The following is a 13,759-nucleotide window of genomic DNA, read 5'->3' as shown; positions in this document are numbered from 1 at the left end:
TTGAATTTTACACAAAAAAAAGTTTAAAATGGTGCTACGGGTAAAGCCAAAAATAAATCCTAACATTTTTAAAGCCAAAATAGTCACACGTTTCACAAGTTTGGGGACCAGTTCTCTACTAACTAACTGTTAACTATGACTTTTGCCTCAATAAACTCATATTTGCTGCTTATTAATAGTTAGTAAGGTAGTTGTTAAGTTTAGGTATTCGGTGATTAAAGAATCTAAAATATGGTCATGCAGAATAAGGCATTAATATGTGCTTTATAAGTACTAATTAACAGCCAATATGCTAGTGATATGGAACTAGTTAATAGTGAGATTTGGTCCCTAAATTAAAGCGTTACCCGCAGAACCATTTAATAAAAAGGAATTAAAATGCTCCAGTCTATTCCAATCTGTTCTATGACTGACACTCTCTCACACACACACACACACACACACACACACGTTGGGTTTCCATGTTTTATGGGTTCATTCCATAGGCGTAATGGGTTTTCTACTGTCCAAACTGTATTTTCTAACCCTAACCCTACCCCTCACACAAAACTACAGGCATTTTTTGATTTTAAAAAAACTTCATTACATACGATTTATAAGCTTGTTTCCTCATGGAGACCAAAAAAAAGAAATGTCCCCACAAGGTCAAAATTTACTGCTATTGCTATCTTTGTAGGGAGTTTGGTCCCCATAGAATAGGGAATACCAGTACACACACACACACACACACACACACACACACACACACTCAAAAAAGCTCCATTCGTTGCAGAATCACAGACATACAGAGTGTTTGATGTGACGCCAAAGCTAAAACAAACCAGACAGGTCATTATTACATCCAGAGAGCAGAAACAGTCTGCCATTATTGTGTAAAGCAGTCATCCAGCACGTGAAGAACATCTATCCATTACACAGTGTGGTGTAATCCTTCATTTGTTCAATATAGCTTTTGCTCAGACTTCTGTCACAGTTCTTGACAGATCTCTGCTGGTTAGTCTTTTTTCACAGCGACAGCTTCTTTAATGCATCCATATCAATGTGTGTCACACAGGACATTTGTAAAGCCCTGTGGTGCCACCGGGTCGGAAGAAAATGTGAGACCAAGTTCATGCCGGCTGCTGAGGGCTCAGTCTGCGGTCCAGAGATGGTGAGTCACGCTCACAGGACACATTCATGTCTTCAGAAGCATCTCATCTTAAAAAGAAATCAAGTCACACTCATCACACTCAGCTCAAGCGGCACAAAAGTCAAACGCTCTGTTTCTTGTCACTGAATGAGTTTAATCATTAACATCCTCTCGTGGTTCTTCAGCACGTGACATTAACCCCGCGGGGGAGAAAGCCTTTCATGGGTTTGTGTTGTTCTTTCAGATGGGTTTTTAACAGATGTTTAGTGTCTTAAACAAGTGTTTCCAGGGAGAGGATGCTGTGAGTGCCAGCAGACTGAATGAGTGAACAATTCATGCTGAGAGTCACGAAAACACAATCCAGATCCGTGTGAGAAGTCAGTGTACTCAAGGCTAGAAAAGATTTGGTTTCACTGGGAAACCTTTGCAAAAAAGAAGCATGTATTGAATGTGCACTTGAAAAATCTTTCAAAAGTATATTTTTGTAAACTGTATACTTGCCAATAATGTAATATTAATTAGATAAAGGCCACTTAAGTGCACTTAAAGAGCGACACTCTCATGACTGCTTCACACTTAATTACACTTTGTAATAACATCAAATTAAAAGTTTAATTTAAAGTGCATTCTAAATCATCTTTTAATCATCTTTTGTCATGTTTTAAAGAAGTACACTTATTTGGATGTGTTCACTAACATACTAAAGCACATGTAAAGTACTTGATTATAATTTTAATTGTAGTGTTATTTGATTTTTCATTTAAAGTTAATGTATTTTAAATGCACTAAACTGCAACTTCATCATTACAAATGCAAATGCATGCAAGTTTCAATAGAAATGACTTTTAAGTATATTTTACTTTAATGCTTGTCACTTTAACCATATTTCAATAGACAATAGAAGTCATTACGAAATTAGATGTATTAAAGTCCTACTTAAGTGGGTCAAAAAAGCACTAAGTGGGACAAAATTGCATTTATTATAAATTTTAACTATCATACATTTTCATTTAATTGCAATTATTATGCAACTGAGTGTCCGAAAAGTTCACACTGAAGTATATTGTTTTAAAGTAATTTACATTTACAAGAAAATGAGCGCATATGAATGTGATTGCAGTTATTAACACTGCTGGAGACGTTTCTAGACCTTATTGAGGATCTGTCTGTCATCTCAGACCCCCGATCTTTAACTCCTCCAAACACTTTAATTGGATTTTAAGCGACATACAGTAAGTATGTGGTGTGGATTGGGTTTTACAATTACGTTTTTGCTATTCGAACTACAGAAAAGGTGTCTGATACAGCGAAAATGAATTTTTCTGGCCACCAGACAGCCCCACAAATGGACAGACAGATGGATCAGTGTTGTGTGAGATATAGTTTTCATCATTGCTCTCGTCCCGTAGGATGCCTTTCCACTGATTCAGGCCCTTCACAGCAGATTGGGTTTAATGAGCTCATGTGGGCCTCGGCTGACCTCCTGGGGCATTACCGAAGTGGGTTTGGGGCGTGAGGGTAATTACAGGCCCGTCCTGAGCTCTGCTGATCAGGGAGGAAGAGCTCTTCTCCTACAAACACACACTCCTCGTCTCTGGCTGATACAGAGGCCAGTGCTGGTGGTCTGGATGTCTTTCACACGTGTTCCTCGAGGGGCGGCTCTGGAGGTGTTTGGTTTGTGATATATTAGACACGACAGTTTAATCCGAGCGAGAGCCAGTGACGGTACGCAGCGCTAATGATGACGGTCTCCTCTAGGAATCCTGCCCATCTGCGTTCAGGAAATATCCGCTCCGTCACATGAGCCAGAGACTCGGTTTCAGTTACACAGAGGGTGTGAAGAGCGCTGGACTGGGACTGTCGTTCATTCACTCTTTAACCTCTCGCAAAGAGCTGAATTAGATGAAATGATGCCTGATGGGAATTAAAATTAATCTGTGAAGCTGGGCCATTCAAACTATCCTTTTCACACTCTCATGTCTTTCCAAAACTTCCTTCAGCTGAACGCCAAAGGTGAATTTGTGAAAAGATTGTATTCCTTGTATTGAAAGTGAATGACTGCATCTGTTCAGCTCAATAAAGACAAAAAAGAATCATAATTATATTCATGATATGCATGGTATTCCATGTAGGGCACAATTTGGGGAAGGGAAAAAAATGTAATTGCTTTTTTTTTTTTTTTTTCTCAAAAAAAAAAGTAAAAAAAATAGTATTGTAATTTATAAATGCAATTTAAAAACAAAAAAAATAATAAGTCCCACTTTATATTAAGTGGCCTTAACTACTACATTTCAATTAATCATTTGGTACAATGCACTTATTGTGTACATGTTTTTACATTGTACTTATATTTTAAAAATACCTGCATGCAATTACATCTGTAATTAATTTTTGTAATTACATTATAATTACACAGTTGACCCATCCCTTACACCTTAAACCTACCCATACCACCAAACCTGTCCCTAACCTTACCCGTATCCCACCTCTATAGCAGCAAAAGTGTTTTGCAATACAATATGAACACAATAAGTACATAGTACTTTTTTTTAATGTAAGTACATAATAGTTAAGGCCACTTAATATAAAGTGGGACCAAAAATTATATATTATATATAATAGTAATAATAATTGTATTTTACATTCCACCTGTAAAATTACAGTACTAATAATTCTTAATTTCTTCAATTTCAAACATTGAACCATCAACTTTTGTTTTGACAGAAAACCAAAGAAGCCCTTAAAGCTTATCTTTTGCTGATAAGTGTCTCAATACAAGCATGTGAAGATGGTTGGTGCATGTTGCATTTCCAAATGCATGTTAAAGTGACTCAAACTCAGAGCAGATGCAGGTGGAGTTCATGTGAAGTAGCATTTACAGTAAAACAATCTGAGATGCTGCAAACACCGGCAAATCATGAGCTGCTCACGTGTAATTGAACACAGTGTTGCCCTTCATTCTCAAACATGCAGCATGCACGTTTGTTTAATTAAATCACAGCCTTTGTGATTTGGCATGTGATAATGAATCATGCAGCAGCCCTCATTCCACATCTTCTGAAGTCATATGATTCAACAAACCTAAATTTAAGTTGCTACTCACTGAAAATCCACACCTCATTTACTTATATTGACATCAGTGACTGGTCAAGAGACATGTGAGACCAGTGGGATCTAATTATCAGTTTTTAGCAAACAACGACTACATTTCTGTCTGTTCTTCATATAGAACATCATGTAACTCATTTGTGTTCCTAAGCATGTTCGTTCACTTTTTTGGGGTGAACAATCCCATTAAAGACCATTATCGCTCTCAGATTGATGTGTGTGTTTTTGCAGTGGTGTCGGCGGGGTCAGTGTGTAAAGCAGGGTGATGAAGGTCCTAAGCCGGTTCATGGTCAGTGGTCATCCTGGTCTGGCTGGTCCAGCTGCTCGAGAAGCTGTGAGAGTGGAGTGACCTACAGAGAGAGACACTGCAGCAGCCCCAGGTACATCCACAGACGGCAGGCGTGTGAAGAGAGAGGGTCTCCACTAAAGTTTTTTGGCATGAAAAACATGCACAACAGGATTTCAAATTCTATATTTATAATCACTTGATACATATAATTGACGTATGTACAATACTGTTCAAAAGTATGGGTTCAGAAGGATTTTTTAAAGAAATTAATACTTTTATTCATCAAGGATGCATTAAATTAACTAAAAGTGACAGTAAAGTCATTTATAATGCTACAAAAGATTTCTATTTCAAATAATAGAAATAAAATGTGTTAAGGTTTCCACAAAAATATTGGGCAGCACAACTGTTTTCAACATTGATAATAATCAGAAATGTTTCTTGAGCAGCAAATCAGCATATTATACTGATTTCTGAAGATCATGTGACACTGAAGACTGGAGTAATGATGCTGAAAGTCGCTTTGATCACAGAAACAGATATTCACATAGAAAACAGCTATTTTATACTGTAACTGTAAATTGTATGTTTGATCAAATAAATGCAGTCTTGGTGAGCAGAAGAGACTTCTTTCAAAAATGTTTAAAAAAATCTTACTGACCCCAAACTTTTGAATAGTAGTGTCCATTTATGTCGCAAATTTCATTCAGATATTTATCTATTTTTATTTTTTTTAGGGAATGACAAAAATAGTTAGCAAATATGTTCAGACTTGGTCTGTGTAATTCTCTGTCTGTTAGCATTCCCATTCATCTCATCTCATTGCAAGAACAAAACACTTCAGAAGTACCAGATTTGAATTGTCGCATCGTTGCTGGTGGAAACAACATTTTAGGCTTTAGATGCCATGAAACTCTATAGAAGAAGGACGGCTAACAGGAATGGAGACAGTGGGACACACGTGATCCATCTCATGTGAAATACTGTAATTCTACATGATTTTTCATTTCCCACAAGCAGGAATATAATTTTAAAAAACTCCTGCATGGAAAATTGCTGGCGTTGTAAGTGGGTTTGATTCATGCTCTGATAATCATTCATCTTGTTCATCATATGATGCTTTATGCACTGCTGCACTTTATATACAAACCTCTGCAGAAATTAAATTTTAAGCGTCAAGAAAATTGATTCCTTGTCAGAATAGAATGACATCTTAATTTCTTTGGCAATGCATCTCATTACTACAACAAACATTACAGCCGCTTGGCAACCATGAGTGACTGAATGAAGTTGCTGTTGCTGTAAATCAAGACGTGTCTCATGATCAGTTTATTTTCTCGTCTTTTCTTCTCTCTCAGGCCCATGTATGGCGGCAGGTTTTGCGAGGGCTCGTCTCGCTCTTATAAACTGTGTAACACTGCTGACTGTCCTCAAAACGCCATGGACTTCAGAGCTGCCCAGTGCGCCGAGTTCAACAGCAAACCCTTCCGCGGATGGCACTACAAGTGGAAACCATACACACGCGTAGACGGTTGGTCTAAACTTGCATTTCAATTGGTTGAGGGGATGCTTGAAAGAGATGAGGCGTAGCATTTGAGAAGAATCTGGATAAGAACATTATTTATGAAGCTGTAGTATGTTTAGCCTTCACATAATATTCACGCCCTTGAATTTTTCACATTTTCTTTCTGTTACTCCTCCAACTTGTAACACATGGAAAATGTGTCTTTCTCTTTCACCACACAATAAATTCAACACATTTACGCACCAAAAGAACATTAATGACGTTTCTCACCCCCCAAAGTCGTTCGTTTCTACACGGCCCTTTAGAAATGATGCATCTTCATGCAGGAACGAGTGGAATCTCTATTCTTCAGCACAAAGTGACTTGATATCTGATGAATTAGATGGAGAAAGTTGGATCAGGTTCTATCACAGATCTGACATATTTCAAACCATTTCGTAGTTTTTAACATGTGCTTTCCGCCATTGGATCTTCACACTTAATGCAGATCTTTGGACGACTGAACAAGTTCTCATGAAGTGTCTTTCTGTATTTGGCTTCATCCATGTTTGCATTAATGGAAACAAGCTTTTTAGTTCCTCCTGAAAAACAATCCCAATGCATGATTCTGATATTTCTTCCATTCTTGATGACTTTCCCAATGTGACCCTGAAGCACAAAACCAGTCATAAGGGTCAGTTTTTCGAAATTGAGATTTATGCATCACCTGAAAGCTGAATAAATACGCTTTCCGTTGATGTGTGGTTTGTTAGGATAGGACAATATTTGGCCGAGATACAACTATTTGAAAATCTGGAATCTGAGGGTGCAAAAAAATCACAATATTGAGAAAATCATCTTTAAAGTTGTCCAAATTAAGTTCTTAGCAATGCATATTACTAATCAAAAATTAAGTTTTGATATATTTACAGTAGGAAATTTACAAGATATCTTCATGGAACATGATCTTTCCTTAATATCCTAATGATTTTTGGCATTAAAAAATCAATCATTTTGACTCATACAATGTATTGTTGGCTATTGCTACAAATATACCCCAGCGACTTAAGACTGCTTTTGTGCTCCAGGGTCACCAATTAGGAAATCTTGCTAGATCCATTTTCTTGTTGGTTCTGGAACCGCAAAAACAACTCAGATTTTAGATTTTGGGTTAACATTGCCATTGTGAAAAACAAATACAATTTAGCATACTTATCAAAAGAGCACTTATTACCAGTTATTACGACCAGTTATTTCCCTCTGATTTTAAGGCGAGTTAATAAAGGGATTGAGTTGGGACAGAGTTTGTAGTGCTTCTAGGAAGATTCAGAGCGTTGTCTGTCTTTCTGTAACCATTTCCAGCTGTTTTCCTCCTAGCAACTTAATCTCAAAGTTCCTTGGGCTTCATTAGTTGTGAGACTCGCTGAGTCATTGATATTTGGTGTGCTTTCAGACAATGAAATTAAATGAGATGTATTTGAAACCAACACAGTTGTACCTGGTTAACGTGTTTTGTGTGATTTCAGAGTTTACGTTCCTGGTGTGATTGAATAGTTTACACAAGTTTGTCTATTCAAACCAGTCAATTAAGATAAATATCCTATGTAAATATACTGTAATTTAAGAATGTGACAGAGCAGGAACTAATCCATACTGAATACTTTTGAATTTACTGTCGACAAATTTTAGGACTTTTTCGTTTTTAGGGAACTATGCCTGATATTCCGTGTGTGTGTGTGTGTGTGTGTGTGTGTGTGTGTGTGTGTGTATTGTTCCAGATCAGGACGTGTGTAAGCTCTACTGCTTCGCTGAAGGTTACGACTTCTTCTTTGCCCTCTCCAGTAAAGTCAGGGATGGGACGCTCTGCACACAGGACAGCTCCAATGTCTGCATTGACGGCATTTGTGAGGTAATGTACAATATTCACAATTTTGAATTCTGACACGATGCAAATGCTGTATAACCTGAGGTCTTAAGTAAGTCTCTGTCTTTGTAGATATTATAACTGTAGATACCAGTGTTGGGGAAGGTTACTTTTAAAAGTAATGCATTACTTGCATTACAATATTGCATTACTCATTAATCCATTGCATTAATCCATTCTGGATCGCATGAAGAATGGGACGCAAGAGAAGGAAGTTCATTTTTGCTTATTAGTTTGGTTGAATTGGATCATCGTAGGTCAGCAGCAAAGACATTGGTTAATAAAATGGGATTAAATACATAAAGGGTATTTGTGTTAACATATATAATAATTATTGCAGGTTTGCGCCATATTCTGAGTTTGCATTTGACTGTTTTTACTCATTTTGAGGGATACTGAATCTGTTTTTGTGTGAGATGAATAAATGCATGTTGACATTTAGTCTAGATCTACAGTAGCATCAACTCTCAAATATTTTCTCAGATATTTTCTTGTTAATTCAAAAGTAATGTGTTACTTCACTAGTTATTTTAACAAAGTAATCCGATTGCATTACCCCCAACACTGTTAGATAATGGCTGGCCTTAGACTAGTTACTTGCAAGTAACTGAGTAACTCTCAGCTGAAAATGTGTTGAATGCTAAATATTCTTTACTTATGTCTGTTGTATTCTCTATGCAGTGGTTTGTTGAGTTGTAATACATGGCTACATATAATAAAAGCATCGTGCTGTTGGTTGTTTTGTTTTTCTGTGGTAATGGACTACTGACACAGTTTGTGTGCTATCATCAAAGCCAGAGATTTTCAAGAGGATTCATCTGTAGTGAATTCTCCCAGTGCGAGGCAGGAAGGAAAGCCTTCAGAACACACATCAGCTTCATATTGTGTGTTTGGATGATTGCAGCGAGAGAGCCAACTACTATTTTGTTCCATTAAATTTGACTTCAGCTGCTGCGTTTCACTGACAACATTTCAAATCTGCTGTTATATTAGAAGAGAAATTGTGTTAGTATGAAATTGTGACAAATTGCAGTGGACCAGAACAATTTTAGTTCCGCAGATTTAGTTTAACCCCTGTGTTGTGTTCAGAACCCTATCACACTTACGAGTTTACAGTGAAAAATCTCCCACAGAAAAGTATGAAAATGATCAAAATATTTTTTAGAAGTAGTTATACCCGTTGTGAACAAAGTCACAAAATTTCAGTCCAATGCGATAACATTAACTAGTATTTTCGGGAAAAATAATTTTTTTTCGGAGCAAAAAGGACCCGAACACCACATGAGCGTTAAATAAGCAGTAATGATGAATCATCATTGTTGTTTCATGTTTTAGATTATACATGAGTCGATGACATGAGTAGTTCTCACTGAAAGCATTACACAAAGAGTTTTTTTGTGATCTGAGAGCATTTGATCTGTGTGTATTTGGACATGCATGTTGAAATCATTACCCTTTTGTGTTTTCTTTCTCTAGATTATCTTTGCAGTGTGGAGCATCTTGTACCTCTTTATTAATACAGCATGTTTACATGTGAGCGTGTGTGTGATGTATCTAGCAGTGGTGTGTGGTGGTCTTCTGAAATGAAGAGGCTAAATCTGGTTTTGGTTTTTAATCCTTGGTAAACTCTGAATGCGTAATGATGCCCATTGTCACAGAGGTGCAGATTTATTCTTAGCTATTGGTCAGTCGCTAAAAACAGCTCAGCCACAAGTCATTTTTTTTTAAAGTTTGATTTGACAGAAGTGCTGATATCTGAGTGGATGAGTTATTTTCCTTTTAGTTAACCCATTAATTTTCATCATTTAGACTCATTAATGCCAATTTGCAGACCGTTTGCGGACATGGGCATTATCACACTGACAGCGTAATGGGAGTGTTCAGGCGTGTTTTATCTCTGTTTCTGTGCTTGCTGAGAGCTCATGATTTGTGTTTTCCAGAGAGTGGGCTGTGATAGGATGCTGGGATCCAATGCCGTGCCGGATCTGTGTGGCGTTTGCAAGGGCGACAACTCCACCTGCAAGACCTACAAAGGAAAGTTCACCAAACAACATTACATGAGCCGTACGTGTCTGTCTTTACTCTCGGAACGCATGTACAATCTACATAGGCATCTATCTGTATGAACAGCATTCTAACTAGGGCTGGGAAAAATAACTTGTCAGAGCTCAACTCTAAGGATTTTTCTACTGGCCCGGTCGGGCCAGTGGTTCAAATTTTTACTTGCCACAAAAAAACAAAAAAAGTTGCTGTTATCATTATTTTTCACCCATGTTATCTTTTATTCTAATAGATAAGCTTGTATGACACCAAAATTTTAGATACCAATAACATTTTACAATTCTTCACTCATATTTCAATACCACAGCAAAAACTACTAGCCTAACCAATATAAAGTTCAAACATTATTAAAGACAAGTGAAAGTAAATAAGAATAAATGAACAAATTACAAGCAATAGCACAATTGAGTATATAGAACAAGGATACAAATGAAATGATGCTTTAGGAAATTCAGCAGACAGGCTGAATGAGACGCAGATTCACTCTCTGACAGCAGGTGGCGCTTATGGAACAGCAGATACAGCGTTTCCTTGGTTACCGCTGTAAACAAAGCAGCGCTGCGCTTATAAACACTGCTTTAAATGCATTATACAGAGGCAAATGAAAAGAAAACGCCATGTAAACTTTTCTGAAGACCCCAAAGAGATACATTCATTTAAATGGACAATTCAGTAATTAGGATTTTCTTCCAATATTTTGCGCATCGTGAACAGTGATCTTGCTCTGCCTGTACAGTATTTTCTCCTCTTTGCATCTGTCTTCAGCGTCTCTGGTCTCTATTAACGGCCGTTTACAGACTTCGTAATATTTCCACACAAATGACATTTTGGAAAATGATTGCAGTGTAGTTTGTGCATATCTGGAAAAGGAATCAATCGGTTGAAATAAAAAAAAACAAAAAATGGCCGGTCGACCGGTGCATCTGTACGCCACTGTTTAAATTAAATATAGATTAATCATTGTTAAAGCTACAGAGTTACTCGCCAAGACGGGTATTTTGACCTACTTTTGTATGTATTTGTCCGTTCAAGCACAAGAAGAAAAGACACTCAATTCGAGGCTTGCACGTTGTCAGAGATGCGAATGGAGTTGTCTTTCGCATCTTGAATGCTTTAAAATCGCTGTGAATTTTGAAATTAGCAAGGCTTAAAAACACGTGCAAATGATCAACTTTTGTGACGACGCAGCAGTGGCCCGATTGGACCAGTGACAAATTCATCAACTGTCCCGAGTGTCTTTAACGCTGACCCCGGGCCATCGGGCAGTCCTTATTGTCAAGCCCTGCATGTTAATTTCTACACTTATATTTCCTGTTCAATCATGTTTTATCCACTTTTTCACTTCCTAAAATAGCTATATATATAAAGAACCTTATAAGTGACTCATAAGGAACTTACCTGTGAAATAATAGTGTTTATGTAATCCAGAAATGAACAATAGGTAAAACATTAATTACATTTAAAAAATAATGTTATATTCAAAAATATCATTTTTATGATTTGTGCCATGTCTCTTGTGTAGAGTACTACCGTGTGGTGACCATACCGGCTGGAGCGCGCAGCATCCGTGTGACGGAGCTCAACTCCTCCAGCTCTTATCTGGCTTTGAGGAATCTGCAGAGGAAATATTACCTGAATGGACACTGGACAGTGGACTGGTCCGGACGACACTCCATCGCTGGGGCTGTGTTCGACTACAAGAGACCCTACAATCGTCCAGAGAGCCTCACCTCCACTGGACCCACCAATGAGACGCTGGTAGTTGAGGTAGTAGCTGCCTGTATCTTTTATATCTTCCATAATTACATAACTTTTTTTTTTCTGTTTGTTCAGTTTTATTGCACTTTGTAATAAGGCATTTGGGCTCTGCTTCATTGGCTCTGTCTAGTGAGAGCATTGGGCTGCTGTGTCATATTGCTGCTTGCCAAAGTCTGGTGTTATAGTGTAAAGCGTGCATCTCATCTACACCGTTTTCAAGCCAAAACAGCTCTAAACAAATATGTGTGTGGATTTTGATGTAAGAGACAACAGGAGATGGACTTTTTCACCTGGAGGATGCCTAATTATGGATTATGGAATCATATTTTGACCAAAAGCAATGGTTTGAAGTTAAAAACGTTTTAATAATAGATGTGTTTCTTACAAACATGCAGCTTTTGGCTTTAGTCGTTAATTGATGAACTGGAAATGATATCATAGAGAGAATACCTGCAGTCCTTCATGTCAACAAGTCTCTTCAAATATCCAATAATTTCACATTTTTATGACAATCCATGGTTAGTTGGAATATGGTGCGACTTCCCAAAAACTTCATGATATCTGTGAATATACACTCTAAAAAATGCTGGGTTCTTTAACCCAACTTTGGGTCAAATATGGACTAACCCAACTGTTGGGTTAAATTTTTCAATTACATTTTTAACCCAAAAGTTGGGTTAGTCCATATTTGACCCAAAGTTGGGTTAAAACAACCCATCTGAGTGTACTGTTTACCTTGAAAAAATGTATTTAAAAATTATAATGTGTACACATTTATTCAAGGTGTAATGAAAATATGTTATTACTGTAACATTAAAATTAAAATTAAAATTCAAAAATTCAAAACCATATGAAACCAATATAAACTATAGCAACATTAACCAGTTAATTTCTAAGCTCTTTTTTTACTTCAATTTTTAAAACATCTTTCCACTGACTCTTATGTCATGCATATGGAAACTATTAGTGTTACCCTACAAAATGGAATTATGGTTAACAGATTTGAATGTGTTAATTGCAGAATGTTCTGATAGCAGGAGACATTGTTGAGAATCACAGCATGTGGGCAGGGTTGTCCTCAAGAAATGAAAGAAGAATGTTTGTGTGATTTCCTCTGTGGTTGATGGTGTTCATTAGGTCTTGTGTTTGTCCCTGCACAGGTTCTCATGCAGGGCTGGAATCCGGGCATTCAGTGGGAATACACACTGTCCAAAGACCATACAGATCGACGCAACCAGCCCAAACACAACTACACGTGGGCCATCGTTCGCTCGCAGTGCTCAGCCACCTGTGCAGGAGGTACGCCGTCAGTCTGAACACAGCTGTAGGCCAGACATTACACTGCAGTCACATGTTCAAACGTTAACACTTTAACTGAATCAGTCTGCTACGGATCTTCTGGAGGTTTGTAATTCTGGTCCAGCCTAAGCTCATGAAGCCATGTTGATTGCAATACACCTAAATTCTTTCTTAAGCACTGATTACATTTACACATGTTCATTATCAAATGCATATGCACAGAAAACAAATCTGAATCAAAATTCTGTATTCAGTGGCACATTTACATTTATGCATTTGGCAGAAACTTTTATTCAAACCAACTTGTATTGCATTCAAGGTATTGCTTTTCATCGGTTCATGCATTCCTTGGAAAACAAACCCATGATGACCTTGGCGTTGCTAGTGCATTGCTATTATTTAAAATTGTTATTCACTGAAAATCTAGACCACTCTATATGGCACTTTCATGAGAGTTTATGAGAGAAGCAGCAATATCAGATTTGTCAACAATTCCTTCTTTTGAATCAGACCTTTTCAATTAATCATTTGATCCAGTACACAAAATCAGTCTGAAAGATGTATTAATGAATCAGATTTTATAGGATTAATTAATACATTTCAACCTGTCAAGTTATCCCTTTTGAAAAAGAAATGCACATAACTGTGTTTTATGTGCACTTGTAGTGCACTTCAAAGCTTAAAAAG

The 13,759-nt window shown here is 37.3% G+C and overlaps 1 protein-coding gene across 1 annotated transcript in view; it reads left to right on the top strand.

Moving 5' to 3' along the window:
- Positions 1-13,759, top strand: part of LOC107689003 (A disintegrin and metalloproteinase with thrombospondin motifs 16-like) — a 66,626-nt gene that overhangs the window by 34,355 nt on the left and 18,512 nt on the right. Inside the window, exons 11-17 of the mRNA XM_016486874.1 lie at positions 1,055-1,150; positions 4,469-4,617; positions 5,885-6,057; positions 7,809-7,939; positions 9,895-10,018; positions 11,538-11,782; positions 12,934-13,072. Of these exons, the coding sequence (XP_016342360.1) occupies positions 1,055-1,150; positions 4,469-4,617; positions 5,885-6,057; positions 7,809-7,939; positions 9,895-10,018; positions 11,538-11,782; positions 12,934-13,072 (1,057 nt within the window). The remainder of the gene's footprint in view (positions 1-1,054; positions 1,151-4,468; positions 4,618-5,884; positions 6,058-7,808; positions 7,940-9,894; positions 10,019-11,537; positions 11,783-12,933; positions 13,073-13,759) is intronic.

The sequence above is a fragment of the Sinocyclocheilus anshuiensis genome, unplaced genomic scaffold (assembly GCF_001515605.1).
Source record: "Sinocyclocheilus anshuiensis isolate Anshui unplaced genomic scaffold, SAMN03320099.WGS_v1.1 scaffold181, whole genome shotgun sequence".
Taxonomy (NCBI): Eukaryota; Metazoa; Chordata; class Actinopteri; order Cypriniformes; family Cyprinidae; genus Sinocyclocheilus; species Sinocyclocheilus anshuiensis.
Note: the sequence above shows the minus strand (reverse complement) of the source record. Positions and strands in the feature narration are given on the sequence as shown.